Source organism: Mytilus edulis, chromosome 12 (assembly GCF_963676685.1).
Source record: "Mytilus edulis chromosome 12, xbMytEdul2.2, whole genome shotgun sequence".
Classification (NCBI taxonomy): domain Eukaryota; kingdom Metazoa; phylum Mollusca; class Bivalvia; order Mytilida; family Mytilidae; genus Mytilus; species Mytilus edulis.
Window position 1 is genome coordinate 20,259,842 of NC_092355.1, and position 27,694 is coordinate 20,287,535.

The window sequence follows — 27,694 nt, forward strand, 5'->3', positions numbered from 1 at the left end:
TTTATATAATTCTGTTTGTATTCAATGATACTGCCCTTGATCTCTTGTGCCTATTTCAATTGTGCGCGAACACTGAAAAAAGAGAAAAAAATATGTTATTGATAGTATATCAATAAGATGTTAATTAAACTGTGTTTTTTTTTATTTGTTAAATCATCATCTTAACATTTCTTTGCGTATTTCTAAATAAGTATTCAATGCGAAACTGAACAGTTTGAATTCAGACTTTTCATTGGTTGATTTCTGTCATGTGTGCTTTTCAATTGAATTTTTTCGTATGTTTCCTTTCGGGAACTTTTACAGCGACTCTTGTGGAGAGTTGTCTCCCATTGGCAATCATACAAAATCTTCATTATATATCTTCACAATTGTTGAGTTAGATTGCTAACAAATAAAAAATACATTGAGCATAAAATAAGAATATACACACGCTTGAAAAAAAAGTGTCTTATGTCTATCTCTAGATTAGCCTTTAGTGATAAGGAACACTACGACTAATGAAGTTATATTTTTATATAGCGGCTGTGGTCGAGTGGTCTAGAGCGCTATAGACATGTGGGTAAGCAATTGGTGATGAAGTGTATCAAAGGTGTGAGTTCGAATCCCGTTTATCAGCAGAAAATCTAACTCATACACTATTTGGCGTAATTTTCAGACTAATGTATATATATCCAATGGACAAGGTATAATTTGAAGTTGTCACTACACACAGACAGACATATACATATGTTTATTTACAGGGATTGTATGCTTCCAAAAATAGATTAGCATCTTGTAATTATACTGAACAGATGAGTAGATGATCATTTCTGTAGACTAAAAATAAATACTTCGTGTATTGCATCAGAGATCCTTGTTTAATTCTTACAAGAAGGTAACACCTCTCGAAACGAGAGCATATTTGTATAAGCTAAAGTAAGAGGATGGAATAAGGTCTCTGCGCAATGCTAGGCGATGTTATCGTATGAGTTAGAAACAAAAAGTACAGATTCCAGCCCCGGCACCGGGAAGAAAGTTACGAATCAAATCTACTCTAACATCGTTAGGTTGATTTTTTTAGGTACTTTATAAATATATATATAAATAATAGTTTTTCATTATTTGATTAAGGCCATACAGTTGACAATAATTGCTAGCATCCTTTTCATTTGATCTTTGGTTCATAGTATTTTTAAAAGATCGACACCAAACATGCCAAGTTAAATTAGCTATATCTATTACACTCGTAATACTGTTGAACAAAACGCTGTTCAACAAGCTATAACACTAGTTTTGAATAATGTGTTTTTATTTATAATATATACTCGCGTTTCACAGGCGACAGGGCACAGATGAATCAAGTTTGCACATGTGTTTTTTTTTTATTATTTATACTCATACTTAACAGGAGGTAGGGCACAAATGAGTCAACAGAGCAATGATTTTTATTATTTTTATAATGTATGTTCATGCCTTACAGACAGCAGGAAACCGATGAGTCAATAGAGCAATGAATGTGTTTTTATAAATTATAGTCACGCTTTACAGGAGGCGGGGAACAATAGAGTCAATAGAGCAATGAATGTGTTTTTATAATCTATTCTCACGCTTCAAAAGCGGCCAGACACAAATAAGTTAAAAGAGCAATGCATGTGTTTTTAGAATTTATACTCACGCTATACAGGTGAGTAGACACAGTTGAATCAATACAGTGGCGGATCCAGAAATTTTTTATAAGTGGGGGCCCACTGACTGACCTAAGAGGGGGCCCGCTCCAGTCATGCTTCATTGATTCCCTATATAAGCAACCAATTATTTTCCCAAAAAGGGGGAGCCGGGCCCTGCCCCCCCTAAATCCGCCTCTGTCAATAGAGCAATGAATGTGGGTTTGTTTTAGAATTTGTACTCCAGCTTCAAGGCCGGCAGGACACAGTGTCAATAGAGCAATAAATGTGTTTTCATAATATATGCTCACGATTCACAGACGGCACGGTCACGTAGAGTTCAATAGAGCAATGAATGTGTTTTCATAATTTTTACTCACATTCACATGCGGCAAGACACAGAGTAGTCAATAGAGCAATGAATGTGTGTTCATAATTTATACTCATGATTCACAGGCGGCAGGACATAGAGGAGTAAATAGAGGAATGAATGGGATTTTATCATCCATACTCACGATTCACAGCCTGCAGTACATAGAAGAGTCAATAGAGTAATGAGTGTGTTTGTATAATGTATACTCACGTTTCACAGGCTGTAGGACACAGAAGAGCCAATATAACCCCATATCCTGTTGACGAAACGGCTGCCTGACAAGATATTACACAAGCTAGTTGTCCCATATCAGATTTAGCGAACCCTCGAACTAACTGTATGACCTTGTCTAAATCCTGTTGGTTTATTTGATTGTTATCAGCTGCAATAAGACACATGATAAATATGGGTCTGGATTTGGCAAGTTTCATCTTTATAATCTTACGTTTCATAATATTATTTTTTTTATTAATTATTTGTTATCCTCATTTGGCCTTATTTTATATATTAGCCTCCCATCATGTGCGTTGTAGTATAATATACTTTTTTCTCTTTAATTTTATTCCATTTATTTTTCTTGAATTTATTTTGGCCTTTTATTGTGCAGTTTTGCCTTGCCGTCCCACCCAGACCCCTTCACAAGAGCAGTTGCAAAAAAAACTCTATTTGTAACGATTGCATAATTAAGTGCCAGTCTTTGTAGATCTTTTTAAGAATCGAGCAATTTAGGTAAAAATTAAAACATGATCAGAAAAAAAACCACCGTGCTAATCATGCTATCTTAAAAATACTAACCATCATCCTGAGTTAGAAAGTATTAGTCTTTCGCTTGTGTGTGTCTGGTTATATCAAATAACTTGGTTAGAAAATTTGTTAGAATGATAGCAAATTACAGAGTTATCTCCCCTTATTCGTTAATTTCTAGTGCATTCCAACCAACTTGTATCTTGTATGACCAGGACAGAAAATGAAAATGAATGTTTTTTGTGTGCATAACTACATATTATGAACTGAAATCAATGTCAAATTGGGTGGGTTTTTTCGGTCATGTTTTAACCACTACCTGATTCTTAGGCAGACTGGCACTTAAGCTGTCGTATGTTCAGTCCATTTCTTGGACTATCTTATCTTTTCCACATGATCCTATTTATCAAATACGTACAAGGACTTTGATAAAATATCGTATATACACCTTTCTATATATTTTGAAACATGCATATTGCCCTCCAAATGTCCCTTTTTATCTTCATCGTTGTGTTGTTGTCTCATTGACGTCTAACCGACATCTCCTTCAGTCGTATGCATGTCTTCTTTCGAAATTTTAAGGACAAATAAGTACGCAAAGACGTTGACTAACTCATATATGTTCTCCCATTTATTTGTATTGTAGTCATGTCATGTAATGTTGTCATTTTAATGATATATTTAACATTGCATTAAAAGCGGGAGGTTTTGCAAGCAACAAAACCAGGTTCAGCCCACCATTTTTTCATAAAATGATCTGTACCAAGTTAGGAAAATGGCCATTGTAATGTTATAATTGTATTATAGTTCGTTTCTGTATGTGTTGCATTTTAGTGTTTCTGTTGTGTCGTTGTTCTCGTCTTATATTTCACGTGTTTCTCTCAGTTTTAGTTTGTAACTGCCGTTGCCTTCATTCATACCAGAATTTTGACCACTGACAAATTGATCAATAATAAATTTAACAACTAGCGCTTTTATGCTAATGACAAAACTGTCATAAACTAATCGGACTATGTTATTGACGCTAAAAATTCAAATTTTCTCGAAATATTAACATTGCAACACATCATTTATTGCAGTTTTACGTATTTTGCTAGACTTTCCAAAATACGACAATGCAAATTATCATAAATCTAATTCTGAATTCCATTATCGGTTGTTAAAGAAAAGGGTTCACAGGCTTAAAACTACATGAGTCATAATATTTTTTTTTGTTCTCTGAACGAACAGAATTGTCTACGTGTCCTAACATAGATTAGTACTTCAATTGGATATCTACACTTAAACGGTTTTATGCATATGAGCTATGGTTTTAGTTGTTACTCTATCATGTCTATAGTAAAGTTTTTCGTCTTAAATGAATTATACATACTCAAAAATCGTTCGTGATGAGCATGGTGAGCTCCAAGAACAAAAGGCAACAAAACGGCTAACATAAACAGACACTTCATTCTGATACCTGAATTGGAAAAAAAGCGTTTTATATATTTTTTAACATAATAAATACAGTTTTTCCCAAAAACTGAGCTATTACTGTACATAATTGTTAACTTAATTTTCAAATCTCTATCAATTGGGCAAAGGCTATATGAGGCGACCCGAGACTACTCGGTCTGTTATCCCGTATATATATAATTTGATCATCAAGAAAGCAAAATAACCAGACTACTGTGGGTTACTTTGTTACTTTGTATATTTACTGTATTGGTTATTGAGATATTTCTCTGTAATTATTTTTGTTCATTCATGGTAGAGTTACAAAGTTTAGGATTTAAAGTAACCTAGAAAAGGAATTTTTTTTTGTTATTTTAGTATGTTTTGTGGTTATTTTATTACGGCTAAATTACGACAGAGCTGTTTCGCAAAAACTAAAATTCGGATTTGAAAAAAGTTTAGAAGAGGTTTAGCATGCATAAATCGATGAAATGGCAATAATTTATATCACATGTTCGCCCACTGTTCAAACGTCGAAATGAATAAATCTAAGCAATACAGAACTGGGTTATTTGCATTCAATAACAAGTCGGCGTAAATCGGTTCTCTTACACAAATATGTTTAATATACGTTCGAAATACAAATATTAAGATTGTCAATCAACGACAGGGTACCAGTCTAAAGTCATCCTTACCTTATTGAATAAGAACGGGAACTGCTGAACAATAGTTGACTTCTAACTTTTATACATTTGATAAGACATCGTTACTGACGCTTATCTCAGGACTAGACGTGAATTACCCAAATTAGAAAAACAATTATGCAACTTTATTGGCCCCTTTATTGACTCTGTACTTTTATACATCTCGCCATTGTTTTTGTTCTATTAAAATGTCATTTTCCTACTGTTGCATTCTGATTTTGAAAATACATCGAACTACAAAATTATCTATATCAATGTGTTGTTTGTTATATTTTTTTTTCATTTTTGCTAGACTAAGTGTGCTTTGTACGTGCTCCTGTTGTGTTTTCTTGGTTCATCTGACGTACATTGTAGTTTTGTACTTTTAACATCCCACCATATATGTTATTGTTCTATCATAACGTAGTTATGTTATTGTTCCACGTAATAATATTGAAAATACTTTGAACGACAAAATTATTTTATATCTCTTCCTGTGTTACGTAACATTTTATCAAACACGCGAATCTCAACTTGAGTTGATGTGAACCTCGCCAGGCTATCATTTGGGTTGATTTTAAGGTAGATCACCAGTATATATTTTTTGAGACAGAATTTTTTTATAATTTGCCAAAATGAAGATTTTACTATGCTCTTTTCAAAAATTTAATAAAAAGTATGGGTCACCGTGCTATTTTTCAAGCTATGAGTCGTTGAAAATTGCCAAAATTTGGTTAATTTGTTCATGAAAATACACATTAGTGTGCATAAAAAAAATTCTATGAGATAGAATTTTGAAATAAATTGTGAGAAGAGAGGTTTCGTAATATGTTTTAAGAAAATAAAAAGAAAACATGGTGTCACCGAACTTGTTTTCTTGCTACAAGTAAATATAAAAAAAAAATCCCTATTAGCCCAGTATAAATTTTGTACTAAAAGAGTTATCTCCCCTTAAATGGCTCATTTGAAAAAATGATTTTAAAACCAAAGAAAATGATATTTGTTAAAATATTTTGTATAATTCAATTAATTCACTAGTATTCTTTAAATAAATCTGTCTCCAAATTTGCAGATTTAGGCAAATAACTAGACCGATGTTGTACTGTAATTGTACAATCCAAGATGGCGGTATACCATCAATCTGGCCCAAGACCACAATTAATGACCCCGCTTTTCGTTGTTCACGAATATAGTTCCCTTTAATTATAGTGTATTTTTTCTTTATTTTTTTTCTTTCCCTTTCTCATTCATTTCTTAGCTTTTCTGGGGTGGGAATGAAAGAAGAGAGCTGAAATAAACTTTTGGATGTTTTATTTTAACTGATTTTAATAAGGAAAGAGTGATTAGGCCAGGTGCAAAAAGGTTATATTTACACTTTTCGGAACATCTCTTGACTTGCCTATAGGGGTATGGATGTGTATTGGCCAAATTTGTATGATGTAAACATGCAATTTTTCTGAAAATTGCATATGTTTTGGGACTTGAACTGTACATTACTCACACAAAAAAATAGACAAAAAGAACAATTGAATTTTTTTTAATGCGACAAAACGTTATAAAGAAATGATAGAAGAATTAATTGTGGTCTCGGGCCATCTACCTTGAATACATATATAAGTAGAAATGAATGTGGTTGTCATATTTTTTATTTCCTTTTTTGTGCTTCTTTGTTATATATTCGGATTTTTTTCTGATTGACATTGTAACAAGGTGATGACAGCTGTTTCCCTATTTTGACAGTTTTAGCTATTATGTCTGTTTCAAGAATCGTTATAGATATAATGGAATTTGATGCGACTGTCATACAAGTGAGAGGTATAGTGCTATTATAAAACCAGGTTCAAACCACCATTTTCTACATTTAAGATTGCCTGTACCAAATCAGGAATATGACAGTTGTTGTTTATTCGTTTGATGTGTTTTTTCATTTGATTTTGCCATTTTATTAGATACTTCCCGTTTTGATTTTTTCTCGAAGTTCAATATAATTTATTTTTTTACTTTTTGTTTATAAACTCGGTAGAACTTCGGAAAGCAATAGATTCATATACACAAATCATTCTAGAAATTTGGTAAGGCAACACACGTTCACTTGTTTATATAAAAGAAACAGAAGAACATGTATAGCAATATAAGGATTAAGTACCTTTTCATTTAAAATTGATTTGAATCATAGCACGAATCGCACTGAATTAAATAGTTTTAAATAGTTTAACAGACAAACGAAGTTGTACTATAATTAAAAAAAAACAAAAAATTCAATTCAAGAAATAAATAAAAAGAAAAATGACGAAGAATGAAAAGAAAACAAAGGAAGTAGAAGTAAGATAAAAAAAAATAATACCTTAAAGGAATATAAGGTTGTCTCGATCTTATCGTGTTTGTCGTTTGCATGTTCGTGTAATTTGTAAATATTTCTTGTGTCTCAATTTTTGTATACATAAATTAGACCGTTGGTTTTCCCGTTTGAATGGTTTTACACTAGTAATTTTTTTGTGGCCTGTTATAGCTTGCTGCTCGACACACCCACGTTCATTTCAATCTATAAAGAGGTCAATTCCTAACTATCATAATGCCTGTTTTATATATTACATTTATTTTTGGCATTGCACAGGTCATGTCGTATTTGACTGTCCATGACGTTAAATACTAAATCCCTAGAATGTATACTTATCAGCTGATTTTAATCTTTGATGACTAATTATGCATTACTAGTTGTTTTTGGCTTTTAACGTGCTGTCAGAAACTGCGAGTACTCTCAAATAGTACTTTTATTTCTTGTTTATTTGACCTGTTGATACTATTTGTATTGCTTTTTGTTATTTAATGTTTACTTATTCAGGGTTATATCAGCTTTGATAATTTTATATTACAATAAATTTCACTTCGTTTAAAGGAATATCCAAAATGTTTATTTTGTTAATTAATACATCGCCTTTCGCCATTTAAACTGTACATGTTTACATAAAGTATTTTCAAATACCTTATAGCAAATGACGAATTTTTATGTAGGCTTATTTCTTGTTTTTCTAAAATTGTTTCACATTTCACAGCGATATAGTAATGGTTTTAAATGTCCATCGTAACTTTTTGCGGACAAAAGTCAAGCATGAATTCATAAATATTATAATCTTATCTAATCAGTGATACAAAATATGCTTAGTTTTTAATTTTTTTTAGAAAGAAAATAAAGATAAAATTTGAAAAAAAGTATTAAACCCTAATTCTGCGCTCAGAATAAATGAATAAATATACAATTTGTAGAAGTTAATGACATCATCATTTTTTTTTAAAACATATTCATATATAACGTTTTTTTGTTTTAACTGTGTTGCTATGGAAACAATCTAATGATGATACACAAGTTTAAAACAATTTTGAAAAATGTTCACTACAGTTAATTTCTTAAAAGTTCAAAAAAGTACAAAAGTAGGAAAACTAAAACACTAAAGTTAACCTGTATCCACATACAGATAATTTTGCTAGTAAAGTATATCGATATTGTTGTTACCATTTAAAAGAAAAAATACAATTTCTCTAATATGGATAAAAGAAATGACAGTGAAGAAATTTCAGTCCGTTTACATGATTATGAAAAATATACAAGAAAAACAAAGAAAATCATTAAAATAATTATATATATTCAATTGTGCAATATTTGCCATTTAATGTGTTGCCATGGAAACAAGCCGTCCAATTGCACATACACTGATAATGCTATACTGATGATAATAGATCAAATTGTTACTTGGTGTTGACAGTTTGGACGGAGGCTGATATAAGATTTTGTGGAGAAAAAAAAGAAATAATAGATAGTCTAGTGTCAAACATCTCATGCATATTTCAGAAAAGAACAAATTCAATTTTGATAGGAACATTGTAGGTTCTATTTCATACAACTCCACACACCCAGAAGAGTCCATCGTTGATTCTCTAAATAGATGATAATTGACCATCTAACCTTCATATAAGGGAAAAATACACGAATTTAATATGAGCTGTTTATTTTTCTTATTCATTCTTAAACTCAATGCTGAAATTGCAAAGCATGTACAGCTATACGTTTGAAATAATATTGTACTATTGGATGATGAGTATCTTCATGAAGATAACGTTTTATGTGAAGTTATAAAAAATATAAAATTTAAAAAAGGTCATGCGATAGGGATAGTCGTAGATGAAGAAAATTTGAAAAAAAATTACTAGAAATCTGAATCAATTGGACAAGGACAGAAATTTCTAGAGGTCAACTAGGGAGCCCCTAAAATAATGAACACAAGGGTCTGTTGGCACACAAAGGGAGTAACCAGCAAGGTTGGGTACGGTCGGTCGTCGAATCAATGGTCTCTGCTATTCATTTGACACATTTCTTGTTTGACGTTCTGACTGGGATGAATTTTCAAAATTTTCCGTAAAACTCCGTTTCGCTACGAGGACCCGTGGAAATTCTGTCAGCATTTGACTGCTGGTTGAGGTTGTGAAACCATCAACACCAGCATTACAACCAGCAGCAGAAGGAACATATACTATCTAGACAATTTTCATATAAGGGGTCCAACTGATTGCCTTAAGAGATGGTCTGCTACATTCATACTTCAGTGATCCCGTATGTAATCAACCAAATTTTTCCAAGGAAAAGAAGGGGTCGGCACTCAGGCCCCATAGGTCCGCCTATGGTAGCACTCTTAACATTAGTAATAAGCATTGGATTGTTGAAATTTGAAAAAATAACAATGATCTTAATGGATTTTTGGCAGCGACTCAAAAAATGTTGACAATATGATAACTCTTTACACAGGGTAATTTTAAAAGAAGTCTAGTGAAACTATTGTACCTTAAACTAATTATAACAGATACTTTTTTATTCTAATATATAGCATTCAGCCCCAAATATACACAGAAAAAAAAATTCATAAAATATGACTACAAGAAAACTCAAAATTTGCATTTTTTATTCCTTATGGAAATTAATATTGGAAAGGGAAATAAATCACCAAAATGAGACTTTTGTGTCATTTTTTGGTCGATTTTCTTACAATTCATGTAAAATATGATACTTTGATTGGATTGAAAGTTCTTATTTCACTATGTTATATAATCTTTTGCTCATGAAATGTAAAACACCGAAGTTTTATGAGTAACTGTATTTTAATTTTTTTGCACATTTTTCATTATAAAAATGTATAGCTTTGTGACCATTTTGAAAAAAATAATGTGAATATTTGGTATTTGTATTTGTAAATTATATTTGTTCACCATCTACCTTGTTTATAAAGAAACTTTAAACCTAAAGAAACTTTAAACCACCAAACGAAGAACATGTACTATGAATTTCATTGAAAGTCCATCACAGAAAGATGTTTCTCAAAGTAAGTATATTTTTTTTTTTAGATTTTACTTTAACAGAAGTCAATGTTTATAACATATTATACATGACTGTGATTTTTTGTCTGTGACTTGCTGTCCTACATTATAAATTGTATTATGACAAGGGAAATTACTTTATACCCGTATATATGTGATAGGCTTTGATCAGATTAATAGAAACATTCAGATTGAACCACTTTTTATCAAACAAGATGAACAACCAATACATCGTGCATGAAGGCGCTCGGGCATACCTCAAGTAGTCCTCGTAATGCTTATTTGTTTTTTTCTATAAAAATATTTAAAACTACCAAGATAGACTTTACAAGGCTCGGGCATACCTTTAATAGTAGTACGTGGAAATAATTATTCACTGTAAGAAAATATTAAAAACACAAACTATATTGGATTTATCAACTTACTTGTACTTGGTGTCATCCTGGTTTGCCAACTTTTCATTTCAGGCATATTTAAATAGGTGGAATTGTTGTTTTAACGATTATAGTTTATTTCAGAATTGTCGTAATGTTTTTTACCTTTTATTTTACCTATAAAAGCTTAAACGGGCACTAGCTGTCAAATTCATGGTCACCGATTTGACTCAAATTCTCAAATTTCATTTATAACAATGAAAGACATTTATTCAAACTATCAAACGTGTGAAGTAAATAGTTTACATTGCATAGGGTTAATAATATGTAGTTTCGTTTCGTCTGTATTTTAGTCTAGACTCCATCTAATTAAATAGCGAGTTGACCTCAGATGACGATATAAGCGATGTCAACATAAATATACTAATGATTAGATATAAATAGATGAGGCCAACACGTGCAGTTGGATTTTTATAGATCTGTTTAATTTTATTTTATAGATTTAAAATGTATGTTTCTCGTCGTTTTTACATGCTGAAGAAAAATTCTTAGTGGATCAAATCAGTCATCAAATGATTTACCTTTGTTTCACTTTCAATGTTGACATTCCTTTCCTTTAAATAAACAATACACGTACTAAGCATTCGTTGTCCATCTCTAGTAAAGGGGTTAAATCGAAGTTCACATGAATACGGATTTAATGAGGTCGAATTATTCACTTGCAAGTGAATAATTTATTATCAATATAATTTAGACCATTGGACCATTTTGGCTGCCAAAAGCGAATTATCATTTCACTATTTTACTTTCATTATTGATTGAACAAAAACAAATCCTGCTATAGATTTTATACATTTCGTAGCTAGGAAGATATTATAATCACCTATTAAATCAAGAAAAATGGGCAAGGAAAATGTATTTTATCTGATAAACAGAAAAAAAATAGGATATGTGTACATGTGTCTCTTTATCTATTCAACTTAATTCTTTTAAACTTTGATACATACATGTACACTGTTCTGAAATTTGATATTAGTAATAAAATTATATGTATTCAAGAAAAGAACGACGACATCAAACAGATTGTTGAGCAACTGCCATCCTATTACTCCAGCAAAAAATAACACTACTTTACTTTTTGTTATAATAAAACACCCAAGCAACCACGCATCCCATATTGCAGATCGGACCCGACACAAATAATTAATTTCGTGTTTCGGCAGTTAAGCTTGGGATGGTCATTTTAAGATGCATTATTTGAATATAATCAAATATGAAAATTATTCATGTTTATATTGATATATTTATATTTTAATTCTTCTTCAATAGATCTAGTTATTATGACAGATCTGCCATCATCAGGGGTCCAACTGTCAATTTTATGTTACATTCTTTAACTTTGATCTACTAAGCATATCTCCAATACTTTTATGTTTGCTATACGCAACTATTGGTGCTGTATTGACTATTTGTACACAGTCTTCGTCGAAATGTAATAAATGCCAGTGTTTCATTATACGTTTCTTTATTTTACGTATATATGGATTATGTTTAGTTATTAAAACTAACGGAATACTTTGCTTCTCTTTAGATTTGTTTTGTTGTAATAAATCAGTACGGTCAATTGATAAACATGATAAAGCATCAGTAATACTATCATCTATTTCAGTGTTATCATAACCCCTATCTGATAATTTCACTTTGAAATTAGTTAGATTGTTTATTAATTTGTTATGGTCACTTGTATTTCTAATTTGCCGTATTGCTTCACCTTTAATAAATCCTCTAAATACATGCTGTGAGTGACAGCTATTTCTGTGCAGAAACAGATAATAATTTGTTTCTTTAAAATGTATTCAAGGTCAAGGATGCCATATGTTGTAAATCGTTGACCTTTAATTACATCAACATCCAAGAACGACATTTTATCGTTTTTGATTTCATAGGTGAACTTTAATAAGGGGTTATAATCATTTGCTAGACGAAAAAAATCTATAATTTCATCTGATGTTCCATCATATATTATGAATCCATCGTCTCTATATCTGCCATGATAGAATATTTTGTCTTTATATTGAAATGCAGAAATAATTTGATTCATTATTTCAAACATAAGTATGTCACAGATTTCCGGTGAAGGAACTGCACCAATTGCCGTACCTATTACTTGTTTGTTAATTTTCCCATCAAATTCAATTACATTGTTTTCTAAAATAATTCTCAACAAATGTATTAATACATTGACTGGCGGAGCATTGACTTTGAAGTTTGATTTGTCAAAACTGTCATAGGCTCGTTCAACCGCACCCAATAACGCTTCTTGAGGTAGATTAGTAAACATCTGTGTTATATCATATGAAACCAAAAGGCTGTTTGCCATAGGTTTTAATTTCTCAATGATATTAATGAACGATGTAGTATCTTTTATATATGTAGACTGATTTTGAACTATTGGTATAAGAAAATAGTCAACGTAATGACCTATAAGTTCAGTTACAGAACCACACTGTGATATAATTGGTCTGCCAGGTGGAATTATATTTAATTCATTTAATCCATCATGTTGTACATGTTTAAACGTCTCTGTTTCAAGACGGTGAATTTTTGGGAGAATATAAATTCTCGCTAATCGTGCATCTCTTAATTTTTGACCATTTGTTAAAAATTTAAATGATATTTTGTCGATTATGCCTTGGTCGTATAATGATTTAATATACTCAATGACCTGGATTTTCAGTTCTGCCATGTTAAATGAATCTAATTGGCAGTAATGTTGAGTATTTAGTTGTCTTGTGACTTCTGTTATGTAGTCTAGCCTGTCTAAAATAACACAATTTGAATTTTTATCTGCCTTTTTTATTACTATTGTTTCATCATTTTTCAAATTGCGTAGCGCTATTCTTTCGCCCTTAGTAAGATTGTTTTTTACATTTCTTTCTATTGGTGGAAAAGACAATTCAAGCTTGGTTAAATCTGTATAATTTTCCAACGTATGACACGTAGAGGCAGATTTATATCCTGTATTGCTACGAAATGGATGAAGGTCAGTCTTTTCTTGACTGAACATATACCGACATCGTAATTTTCAAGCAAATTCATTGTAGTCTTTTAGTATAGAAATTTTTGCATTTTTGCTTGATGGCTTGGTATAAATTTAAAGCCTTTCGCCAACAGAATATATTCCTGATTTGATAATTTGCGTTTTGATAGATTAATTACATGCTTTTTTGCATGTGCAGTTCTTCGATGCATATTGTATTTATTCCGTTCTTTTTTATTGTAGAATCGGAAATTTTGCTTTTTAGCATTTCTATTAAAACGACGTGCCAACTTTTAGTTCACATTGGGTGATTCTCTTAGCTATGTGCCTTTGTTGAGCTCACATTGGGTTCAACAAGACAACAGTTCATTTTACCATCAGATCATATGATAGTATCCAGAAGTAATTTTTTTTAATAACTTTCTTAAACTTTAATGGATTTGTACGAAACTTGGACAGAAGCTTGTTAAAGTTTTTTTTTAAAACCATTAGATTCATTAACTATCCTGGATTATTACTAAACTTGGACAGAAGCTTCTTACAATCAAAAGACAGTAATCGAGAGGAATATTTTTGAAATTTTTTTCTCATTTTTGTTGAGCCTGTGATTAACAGTAAAAGAAGGCGAGACACAGCTTGGTTCCGCTGAACCTATACGATTCTCCTTTTTTTTACATATACTAATATTTTACCATAGTTCTTCATTTATTGCCTTATGCAATGCATTTATAAAAATTAAATTAATTCATATATTATATGAATTATGTTTGCAATAAAGTACATGTATTGGTGTATTTATATCATGAAAATAATTTAGAAGTTAATGACACTTTTATATCTATTCATATTGTTTTGTCATCGTACTTGTACTTTAAATGAATTAATGGAATTGTGATTAAATTACAGAGAGAAACGTTTTGATTTATCTATTATTTTTCTATACAAATAAATACGGAATCATAAAAAAAAACCTCTTAACATATAGACAAAACGCTCGTCTGCCGTAATAAATTATCATCCTGGTACCTTTGATAACTATGGAGAAAACACTAATTAACTATACCTAAGATGGAACAGACTATACAATACCTTTTGTCTGTTTTGTTTTCTTTACTAATATGTCATTGGAAAATTAAAAGTGGACAAACCCGGAGTAAATCCATGTATTTATGACGTACTTCAATCACACTTTGTGGGTTTCTTTATGTTTGTGATCAAACGTGTCAAATTATAACCGGTAATATACAACAAAATGTTCAACACAGTTTAATACAATATACTATTCAATACAATTAAAGTTTAATTGAATTTCAATGTTAAAATAAATCCTTTAAGAAATAAAACAAATATTAGCATTTTCAGTTGGTCCTGTCATTGTCAGCGTTGGTCAGGGCACGTTTATTATTATGAAGATTTAAAAAAGTTTTCAATATTTTTCTTATATTTGTATATTGAATGATCTAAATTTATAACAATTAAAATTTAACATAAATCGCTTTAAGGAATAAAAAAAGTTGCTAGCGTTTTCGTTTTGGTACAGTCATTAGTGTACCCAACTAAGAGAGATAATTCGTATTAATTGTGAGGAATATTGCACAATTATCATTTTTTAGAAATTAATTCGAATATTTTTAGGTAGATTACCCATAACTTTTTTAGATTTTTGACTAAAACCAGACTGAAATTAATTGTTTTTGTGTTTCTTTTCAATAGATGTAGTCGCATAATTTCACAACACTACTCCAAATATAGTATTTTCCCGAAAATCCCAACTTTATGTGCGGTTACCACGGTAATCAAACAATATATATGTATAACTCAAATATATGGCGGGTTCCAAATCAATGGCAGATTCCTTATCTATGGTAAATGTGACGTTACAAACGCCAAACAACTCAAATCTATGGCAGATTTTTGTTATCTCTAAATCTATGGCAGATCTGGGGGAGAGAGTAACATATAACGTCACAATTGAATAACGCCATGTTACATCTTCGCCGCCGCTAACGATGGCGGAAGCATATATTTGAACACCATTGAAGATGAAGTTGTTTTCCTGACAAAAATTTGCCGGTGGTGTAAAGGAAGATGTGACCTACTATTTCGAAGAGGGACAAGATGTGCTGTACCGGTCAATACCTGCGATGAACAAGGGCACCGCTATTTTCAGTATTTTGGTAGTTGTCTACGGTCTACGGCTGGCAAAGTTTATAAATAGATTACCTTAGCCGTATTTGGCACAACATTTTTGGAATTTTGATCCTCAATTCTTCAACTTCGTATTTGTTTGGCTTAATAAATATTTTGATATGAGCGTCACTGATGAGTCTTATGAAGACGAAACGCGCGTCTGTTGTACTAAATTATAATCCTGGTACCTTTGATAACTATTTACACCACTGGTTCGATGCCAGGTGGTGGACGTTTCGTCCCCGAGGGTATCACCAGCCCAGTAATCAGCACTTCGGTGTTGACAGGAATATCAATTGTGTGGTCATTTTTATCAATTTCGGTTGGCATTAGATTTCTGACTAGTCTAATAGGATCTACATATCAGTTATTTTTCAGAAAGATCGGTGACTATGTGTGCCAGAGAACGAGTATTAAAGAATTCGCGGACATGGTCCGAATCATCTTTATTGATACACACAACAGACCTTGTCATGTCTGCCATACTAAAAAGTAATTATGTGAATTCAAAAATAGAATCTACTATAAAGTAAAACCACACCTAATGAGTAAACTAAGGTCTACGTCAAATTCAGATTTTATCAGATTACTTTTATACCAATAATATGCTGTGAATACTATTATTGCTTTAAAAGTGATTGAAAATGATTCATTGTATTACCAAAACTAAAACAACCATTGGTATATTTAAATGTTGTATTATGTAATTGTATATATTGCCTTTACCTGAGTAATAATGAAAATAATTATTATTATTAATATTGTGTCGCGTCGTGTATTGCTGAATATACGATATGCGTTTTGATCAGCGATGATGGCCGTACGGTAAACTACGGTTGTTTATTTCATATCGGTTAAGAATAAGCTTCTATTATTGGATAAAAAGGAGCCACATGATATTCATTATTCTTCAGTAATAAATTAAATCGGTCATTAACAGAACAAAACGGACCAGGAAACCGGTCTTTTTTTTCAATATTATATTTAAGTTGCTGAATTGTTTATTATATGTTTTCGTTAATTACAAAATTATAGAGAACTTGATTAAGTATTTATATACTGAAAAATTGCACTAAAATGAATGGCAGTATTACTACATGTACGACTGATCTTCACTCTTTGCCATAGAAAAAATACAACTAATCGAGTCTGCCTTAGGCATTTTGAAATAATGTGAATTTTGCAAAACATGGTTTCTCAATGAAATAAACATAATAGTTCTTGAAAACTGGTCATTATCGTGATACATGGACTGCCAGTAGGACAGTGGTATTGACTGCGACAGCGATAATGACCTCGCCTTCGGCTCAGTCATTATCACTATCTTAGTCAATACCACTGTCCTTTGGGCAATCCATATATTACGATAATGACCAGTTTTTCAAGAACTTTTATATAATTAAATATGCTTTATTTGGTCTCTGTTGAAATTTGTCTTTAGTAACCATACTGCATCTCCTTTTGTAATACTAACGACTAACACGACAATATATAATTTTTCTAATAACACCTTTAAAATTTCCTTTAATTAGTGGCATCATATGTTATAAACAAATCACATGATGAGAAATATTTATTTTGTAGGTTTCAAGTTGGTGACTCACTGACATAAATTACATATTCCCTTCTTGTTGGTTGATTGCTGTCTTACAACGTTTAACCTTTATTCGAGGGTTCGATTGTTTCCTCTACTGAGACTTCCATGAGAGTGAACAATCACTATTTGAGGGATTATTCACGAACACAATGACATTCGATATTAGGTAGATGCCATTGACTGAGCAAACCAAGGACAACGATATTGTAAAGATATGTGCTAAAGACATGTAGAGATCATCATACAGTCTTCGGCAATAAGTAGGTGTATATACATCATTGCTGAACAAGATTGCATCGATTTGATTTGATTTGATTTGATTTTTTTGGTGTTTTAACGCCACTTTTAAACACTGCACTTACATGTAGGCTATTTCGTGGCGGCCAGTTTTTATTGGTGGAGGAAGCCGGAATGCCCGGTGAAAAAACACCGACCTTCAATAGGAAAACTGACAATCCTAGTCAATTAAGGTTAGAGCCGAGTGCACCCGCATCAGCAGGGTTCCAACTCACAACCTCAGTCTTGACTTTTTAAAATCAATCGGGTCCAGGACCAATCCAGTATATCTTATCAAAATCCGTCGTTTTTAATTCAATTTTCTATGTGCATACATTTAGAATAATAAGATAGGATACCTGATGAGGATAAGCCTAGGTCAACATGACCATAACCGAAACACCTTTTTTTAATACAGACACAAAAATTATTATACTACAAACATGCAATTGTAAATTTCTAGAAAAATACGGAAATAAATGCTGAAGAATATATTCCATAACCGGAAATATATATTTATCATACACTGAGTTTATCAGCTCTTTAAAATTATTCTAAATGTATGCACATAGAAAATTGAATTAAAAACGAAGGATTTTGATAAGATATACTGGATTGGTCCTGGACCCGATTGATTTTAAAAGGCTTGGGATTACAGTAGTAACAACTTAGGCCACTCGGAATCGCGTCAAAAGACAATCAGCTTAATTTGATGCAATAAAATTGGTACCGTTACCGTCAAAAGACGGGTTACACTAATGACTGGACCGAATGACAGGACCGAATGACAGGACCAAATGAAAAATGCTAATAACTTTTTCATTTCTCAAAGGATTGATCTCAAATTTGAAATATAATAAGATTTCATCCTTTGATAAATATATTTAAGAAAAAAATTTAAAAGTTTTGTAAGAAACTTTAGAAAATGTGACATGACCAACTTTGATAATGACAGGACCAACATCGAGAATGACAGGACCAAATAAAAATGCTAATAACTTTTTTGTTTTTCAAAGGAATTATTTCAGATTTGAAATATAAAATGGTATGTCATATTTTGAAACCAAAATGTTATAAAAAATATAGATTTATTTTCAAAAACTTTCGAAAACGTGACATGACCACCGCTGATTGACAGGACCAACCTCGACAATGACTGGACCAGATGAAATTGCTAATTTCTCTTTTATTTCTCAAAATATTTTTCTGAAATTTGATATATAATAAGATTTCATCATTTGATAAATAGATTTAAGAAAAAAAATTAAAAAAAATTGTAAGAAACTTTAGAAAACGTGATATGACCAACTCTGATAATGACATGACCAACATCGACAATAACAGGACCAAAGTAAAATGCTAATTTTTTTTTTTATTTTTCAAAGGAATTCTCTCAGATTTGAAATATAATATAATATGTCATATTTTGAATAATAAATGTTATAAAAAATATAGAAAATATAGAAAGTTTAAAGGTGACATGACCATCGCTGACTGACAGGACCAACCTCGACAATGACAGGACCAGATGAAATTGCTAATTACTTTTTATTTCTAAAAAATGTTTTTCTGAAATTTGAGATATAGTCCGATTTAACCATTTTATACATAAAAATAGGAATAATATAGGAAAAAAAATATTAAAAGCTTGCTGTAATGTGACCTGACCAACACTGACAATGACAGGAAAAACCTTGACAAGGACAGGACCAAATAAAAATGCTATTCACTTTTTAATTTTGAAAAGGAATTATGTCAGATTTAAAATAAAATGTGATCTCATCTTTTAAAACATCAATTAAAGAAAAAAAATCTAGATTTCTTTTATTGCGAAAACGTAAATGACCATATAGTTCCTACTATAGAAATCCTGGTTGAAATTAATAAAAATAATTAAAAAACACACATTAAGATTGAATGATTTATAAGTTTTTAGAAAATAAGGGAAAAAGCTAACTTTATTTATCTTTGGTGTAAATATTTATCATATTTATTATTTCACACATGCTATATCTTAACTCTTTAATTATGTATTTGGGTTGAGAATAAAGATCATTCATTCATTCATTCATTCATTCAGATTATTTTGTATATTAATTACCGGACATAATCTGACACGTCTGAAAACAATTATAAGGTAACAAACAAAAGGTGTGACATAAATAAGTTGATAAATCCAATAAAGATTGTGATGACAGTAATTAAAATCACATAATAGTTAATGTCGTTGTTTTATTAAATATTTTCAGAACATTAAATAATTATTTCCATGTATGCTTGAGTATATGCAGGGTATATCTTGATAGTCCCCCCCCCCCTCATAATAAATAAACAAATAAACATTTCTTGAAGTATGCCCGGCCCTTGCATGCATGATTTCTTGGTAGTTTCAAATATTTTCATAAAATATACTGAATCAAACATTTTCACGGACTACTTTAAAAGGTTTGATACCTTTTCAAAGTGGATTAAATTGGGCTTCATGATGTCAAGAAATATTATGAGGACAATTCAATAAATCTGAATTTATCTATAGTTTAATGAACAATCTCTTAAACTATAAAATGATTATATGTAATTACATATAAATATTTAAAGATCTCTCATTCGTGTCTTTTGTCCTGTGACTCTGCATGCCCTGTGACTCTCTGCCAACATACGTTTAGCATGTTTAGTAGCTAGGTCAAGAATTTTAACCACCATAGAATATATTTTCCTGAATTTATAAGATATATCTTACTAATTATGGATCAGAATTGAACAATTTCAGTAAAATCATTGGCCAGATCATAGCCGATGTTGGTCAGGTCACACAACCGCAAGCTTTCAGTACGTTTTTTTTCTATATTTTTCTTATATGATGTGCAAACTGGTCTTAATTGTCATTATTTCAAATTTGAGAGGAATATTCTGACAAATGTTATGCATAATTAGCATTTTTATTTGGTCCTGTCATTAATTGTCGAGGATTGTCCTGTTATTGACAACGTTAACCAGGTCACATTTCAGCAAGCTTTTTATACATTTTTCTTATATTTATGTATAAAATGGTATAATCTTCACATATTTTAATTTTCAGAGAAATATTCTGCGAAATAAAAGAATAATTAGCAATTTCATTTGTTAAGGTCATTGTCGAGGTTGGTCATGTCAGTCAGCGATGGGATCATGTCACGATTTTGAAAGTTTTTGAAAATAAATCTATATTTTTTAAACATAAATGTTTCAATATGTGACATATCATTTTATGTTTCAAATCTGAGGTAATTCTTTTGAAAAATAAAAAAGTTATTAGCATTTTTATTTGGTCCTGTTATTGTCGAAGTTGGTCCTGTCATTATCAGAGTTGGTCATGTCACGTTTTCTAAAGTTTCTTACAAAACTTTTTTATTTTTTTTTCTTAAATCTATTTATAAAATGACGAAATCTTATTATATTTCAAATTTCAAAAAAATATTTTGAGAAATAAAAGAGAAATTAGCAATTTCATCTGGTCCTGTCATTGTCGATGTTGGTCCTGTCAATCAGCGATGGTCATGTCATGTTTTCGAAAGTTTTTGAAAATAATTCTATAATTTTTATAACATTTTGGTTTCAAAATATGACATACCATTTTATATTTCAAATCTGAAATAATTCCTTTGAAAAACAAAAAAGTTATTAGCAATTTGATTTGGTCCTGTCATTCTCGATATTGGTCCTGTCATTATCAGAGTTGGTCATGTCACATTTTCTAAAGTTTCTTACAAAACTTTTTAATTTTTTTTTTAAATCTATTGATCACATGATGAAACCTTATTATATTTCAAATTTGAGATCAATCCCTTGAGAAATGAAAAAGTTATTAGCATTTTTCATTTGGTCCTGTCATTCGGTCCTGTCATTCGGTCCAGTCATTAGTGTAACCCTCAAAAGACAATCAGCTTAATTTGGTGCAATAAAATTGGAACCGTTACCGTCAAAAGACAATCAGCTTAATTTGGTGCAATAAAATTGGTACCGTTACCGTCAAAAGACAATCATCCTAATTTGGTACAATAAAATTGGTACCGTTACCGTCAAATAACAATCAGCTTAATTTGGTGCAATAAAATTTGTACCATTATTATTAATATAATATTCAACAAAAACCTAAACGTCATGTTAACTATAAGGCAATTGATCTCTCACAAACCACAACACATTATGTAATTCAGCCTTTATTCATAAAACGTTCCCATTCAATTTTCTAATGTCTATTTCACTTGTTTGAGAACTCTGAAAAAAAAGAAAATATCTTAATAAAATAGTATATCTATTAGATATTTCGCTTATTGGGCTTTTTTGTTTTGTTAAATGATTATCTTTATCCTGATTTAGAGTAATTTCTCGCAGTTTGATAAGCTGATATTGTCCTGATAAATTTCAGTACATTTTTTTATTAGGTCAATAGGAATTATCTCCCTTACACCATTGATCTAATAAAAAAACGATTTTTTTGAGTTTTTATTTTTCACAGTTTTAAATATCTAAATTTATTTTGTTGACATTGTCCTAATGTTGTAATTTAAATATAATAAGTAGTATATAACAAAATGAGGACAAATTCGTTACACAGTGTGCTATTGTCCTAATACGGAATTTAATGGGTCAATAAGATTTATAACGGGTTTAGCGTCGCCTCACCCGATATGAATTTTATTGACCCGATAAATTCTCATATTTGGACAATTGCACTCTGTGTAACTATAGTATAACACTTCTTTGTTTATTTCTAAACAAGTATTTCTACGAAACTGAACTATTTTCAATTCAGACTGTCGAGAGAGTATATTTGTCACTGGTTCATGTCTTTCTTGTTTGTTTTTCATCAACTGTTTTGTTAGATATAAGGCCGCAAGTTTTTTTTTCTTATTTATCATGTCAGGGACCTTTATAGTCGACTATACAGTATGGTTGTTTTCTCATTGTTGAAGGCCGTACGGTTGACCTTTAGTAATTGCTAACATCCACTTTATTTGAACTTTGGTGGACAGTGTTAATGAGAAATTAGGACAGACTGCAAGCAAAATAATTAACTTACAATTTATCACGATCAAACCTAAGTGTTAATTAGCTTTTACACTTGCATTTACGGAATGAAGAAATAACATAAAAAATGTTGCGCACACTGGATAACGCAGGTAACGGTGATTCAACGAGTGCACGACATTGCTTGTGTTATTTCGAGAGAGAGAAAGATATTACAATCATTCCATCTAAATAAATGTTTAGATTTCACAAATCATGAAAAAATCGTTGATGACGTAACGGTCACACAATTATGTCTATAAGTAATCTGGTTCCCGGCTGACTACTACACTTTGTTTTGTTTGAGTGTAGCATAATACCGTCGGATTTGAGTTTAGTCTATAAGCAGTTTAAAAAATTCTCACAGCCAATCAGAAGACGTGTTACATTCAAAATTTAATTATTGTGTATTGAATGTATTTTTTTAAAAGAGGGACGAAAGATACCAGAGGGACAGTCAAACTCATAAATCGAAAAAAAAATGACAACGCCATGGCTAAAAATGAAAAGGACAAACAGACAAACAATAGTACACATGACACAACATAGAAAACTAAAGAATAAACAACACGAACCCCACCAAAAACTAGGGGCGATCTCAGGTGCTCCGGAAGGGTAAGCAGATATATATATATATATATATATATGTATAACTTATACTCACGCTTCACATGCAGCTGGGCACAAAGGAGCCAATAGAGCTCCGATTCCTGTTGACGAAACCGCTGTTCCACAAGCTGTGACACAAGCTGTTTGTCCCATACCAGAATGAGCGAACCCTTTAACTAAGTCTGTGACTTGGTTTAAGTGAGGTAAATGTATTTCTGGTAGATGTATTTGAACGTTACCAACTGCAATGAAATACATGATACATAAGGGTCTGGGATTTGGTCTAAGTGAGGAAGTTGTATATCTGGTAGATGTATTTGAATTTTACCAACAGCAATGTGATACATGATAAATAATTAAGGTCTGGATATGGTGTACTCTTCATTTCTGTACTTTTTTTCTTGATAAATTTTCCTTATTTATTATCCCCATTTGAACTTATTATTTAAATGTACAGTTTATATTTCAACACCTCATCATGCCAATTGTTCTGTTATATTCTTCTTTTTTTTCATTTTTTGCCAGTTTTTACTCTTTTTTCTTAAGTGTTTGTTGGTCTTACATTCTGCAGTTTTTGCCCATTCCCATCCAGACCCATTCACAAGAGAAGTTGCAAAGATTTTTTTCTTCATTTTTTGGTGTTTTAACGCCAGTTTTAAGCACCGCATTTAGGCTATTTCGTGGCGGCCAGTTTTTATTGGTGGGGGAAGCCGAAGTGCCCGGAGAAAACCACCGACCTTCCATAGGAAAACTGATAATCCTAGTCAATTAAGATTGGAGTCGACAGCACCCGCACGAGCGGGGTTCGAACTCACAACATCAGTATTGACTGGCTAGTGATTACAGTAGTAACTAATCAGACTACTCGGCCACCGAGTTGCAAAGCGGTAAACCAATTAGTTACCAATAAAACTGAGTTTTTTTGCTTACTTAAGCCGTCATAGCTTCAGTCGGGATCCATTTCTTGGACTTTTTTTCTTTTCAACATAATCCATTTTATCAAGTACGTACAAGGAATTTTATGAGATAACATAAATAGAAGTTTCTTTATGTATTTTAAAACATGACTATTGCCCTCCAAATATCCTTTTGTTTATCTTTATCGTTGGGTTGTTGTCTTATTGACGTATAACTGACACCCCCTTAGGTCGTATGCATATATTTTTACAAAATTTTAAGGACAAAAAAGTACGCAAAGACGTGACTTACTCATACAATATTTTTTTTTTTTTTTTTTTGTCGTTTTAAAGCCACTTTTAAGCATCGCATTCAGATTTTTTCGTGGCGACCAGTTTTTTTTTTTTGGAGGAGGCCGGAGTGCCCAGAGAAATCTACCGACCTTTGATAGGAAAACTGACAGTCCTAGTCAATTAAGATTAGCGTTGAGTGCACCCGCAAGAGCAGGATTCGAACTCACAACCTCATTGTTGACTGGCTAGTGATTACAGTAGTAACTACTTAGACCACTCGGCCACCGAGGCCCCTAACTCATACAATAAATTTTTATCACTGACCAGTTTATCAATACTAAATTTAACTAGCGCTTTGTCGCTTATGACAAAACTGTCATGAACTAATCGGCCTATGTTATTAACACTAAAAATTCAAAGTTTCTTGAAATATTTCAAATATTGCATAACAGCATTTACCGCAGTTTTACATAATTATTTAAATATGTAAGTTTTAAATATGTACCAAAGTATTTGGTAAAACCCAAATTATACACATTCTACAATCATGTCATTTTACATTGTTTTCAATGGAAGTATTGCAATACTTTTTTCCAGATGTATATTTTGAAAGACTTTCAAAGAACGAAATATATTATAAATCTAATTCTGAATTCCATTATTGGTTGTTAAAGTAAAGGGTTGACATGCTTATTACTATTTCAGTTACAATAAGATTTGTTCGGAAAGAACAGATTTTTCTACATGTCCTACGATAAATTACTACTACGATATGATATCCTATCTTAAGCGGTTTTATGCATATCAGCTCAGGCATTAGTTATTATTCTATAGTTTAGTTTTGAGTCTTAAATAAATTATACATACTCAAAAATCTTTCTTGTGGAGCTCCAAAAACAAAAGGCAACAAAACGGCTAACATAAATAGACACTTCATTTTGATACCTGAATTGGACAAAAAACATTTTTATGTTAGAAATAATGTTTAAAAATAATCAGTTCACTATTTTTCAAAAATCTGAGCTGAACATGATTTTTAAAAGAATTTTCAACTGTTTATCAATTGGAGAAAGGCGATCTGAGGCAACCTCAGACTATTTTGTCTAATTCGTCCGTCTACCATTATGATCACAAAGAAAACTCGAATAGTGTGCGTGGCTTATCAACATTGTATATATCATCTCAAAGGTAAAAATACTGACGCGTGGCTTAGCAACATTGTATATATCATCTCAAAGGTAAAATACTGACGCGTGGCTTAGCAACATTGAATATATCATCTCAAAGGTAAAATACTGACGCGTGGCTTAGTAACATTGTATATATCATCTAAAAGGTTAAATACTGACGCGTGGCTTAGCAACATTGTATATATCCTCTCAAAGGTAAAAATACTGACGCGTGGCTTAGTAACATTGTATATATCCTCTCAAAGGTAAAAATATTGACGCGTGGCTTAGTAACATTGTATATATCCTCTCAAAGGTAAAATACTGACGCGTGGCTTAGTAACATTGTATATATCCTCTCAAAGGTAAAATACTGACGCGTGGCTTAGCAACATTGTATATATCATCTCAAAGGTAAAAATACTGACGCGTGGCTTAGCAACATTGTATATATCATCTCAAAGGTAAAATACTGACGCGTGGCTTAGCAACATTGTATATATCATCTAAAAGGTAAAAATACTGACGCGTGGCTTAGCAACATTGTATATATCATCTCAAAGGTAAAAAATACTGTGCGTGGCTTAGCAACATTGTATATATCATCTCAAAGGTAAAAATACTGACGCGTGGCTTAGCAACATTGTATATATCATCTCAAAGGTAAAAATACTGACGCGTGGCTTAGCAACATTGTATATATCATCTCAAAGGTAAAAATACTGTGCGTGGCTTAGCAACATTGTATATATCATCTCAAAGGTAAAATACTGACGCGTGGCTTAGTAACATTGTATATATCCTCTCAAAGGTAAAATACTGACGCGTGGCTTAGCAACATTGTATATATCATCTCAAAGGTAAAATACTGACGCGTGGCTTAGAAACATTGTATATATCATCTCAATGGTAAAATACTGACGCGTGGCTTAGCAACATTGTATATATCCTCTCAAAGGTAAAAATATTGACGCGTGGCTTAGTAACATTGTATATATCCTCTCAAAGGTAAAATACTGACGCGTGGCTTAGTAACATTGTATATATCATCTCAAAGGTAATTGAAATATTGCTCAGTGATCACTTTTCTTCTTCGTTGTTAAATTAAAAAGTTTTTGATTTCAAGGTATCTAGAAAAAAGGAATTCATTGTATATTTAATGTTTCGTGATGATTTATTTTGGCAAAAATTGCAACAGAAATGTTTCGCACAGATAAAAATTCGGGTTTGAAATTTTAAATGCAATAATTTATCTCGCAATTTGCCCACGGTTAGAAAGTCGCAATAAATAAATCCACGTAGTTCAGTTCTGTGTCTTGGAATAAGAAGTCAGCGTAGATCGATTTCCTGAGAAAAATACCCATCATTCCTTCGGAATATACAAATATCAACCATGTCTAACATCGACAGCTCTTTTAGAACAATATTTAGTATATCTTCGGAATTTATAAAAAAAAAAAAATAATAATAAGCTTATCAAACAACAATCAGGTTCCAGTATAAAGTCATCCTTACCTTATTGATTAAGAACAGGAACTGCTGATCGATAAGTGACTTCTAACTTTTATACATTTGATAAGACATTGTTATGGCAGCTTATCTTAGGACTGGACATGAATTACCCAAATTAGAAAAATAATTACGCAATTATATTTGACCCTGGCCTATACTGGACAAACAGTCATTTGGTATACTCAAGGATTTGTATAGTATGAAGTCTTTGCATGGTACATTAAGTAGTAGTTTTGGAAATCAATAGATTCATATACACGAATCAAATCTACAAAATCGGTAAATCAACAAATATTAAGGAAAACAGAAGAAGAAAGATAAAAATATACACCTAATAGTATTGCAACACTTTCATTGAAAACAATGTAAAATGCCATCATTGTAGAAAGTGAATACTTTAATTCATTTATGTTTTAAAATTGAATTCATTGAAACTTACCTTTCATT

General features: G+C 31.5%; 2 protein-coding genes across 5 annotated transcripts; both read right to left on the bottom strand.

The window, feature by feature from the left end:
• Positions 1–27,303, bottom strand: LOC139497991 (uncharacterized). 4 transcript variants are annotated; one of them, XM_071286258.1, is made up of 4 exons: positions 27,251–27,273; positions 4,133–4,219; positions 2,227–2,398; positions 1–72 (listed from the first exon to the last, which is right to left on the bottom strand). In XM_071286258.1, the coding sequence occupies exons 2-4, from the start codon at positions 4,209–4,211 to the stop codon at positions 51–53; spliced, it is 273 nt and encodes a 90-aa protein (XP_071142359.1). In that variant the 5' UTR covers positions 4,212–4,219; positions 27,251–27,273; the 3' UTR covers positions 1–50. The 4 variants fall into 4 exon arrangements, with proteins under 4 accessions (XP_071142359.1, XP_071142356.1, XP_071142358.1 ...); XM_071286255.1 differs by lacking the exon at positions 27,251–27,273 and adding an exon at positions 10,667–10,796; XM_071286257.1 differs by lacking the exon at positions 27,251–27,273 and adding an exon at positions 4,890–4,913.
• Positions 12,339–13,682, bottom strand: LOC139497497 (uncharacterized). The gene has a single exon (XM_071285725.1). It carries the CDS (start codon positions 13,680–13,682, stop codon positions 12,339–12,341), a length of 1,344 nt encoding a protein of 447 aa, XP_071141826.1.
• Positions 27,304–27,694: the final 391 nt, after the last annotated feature.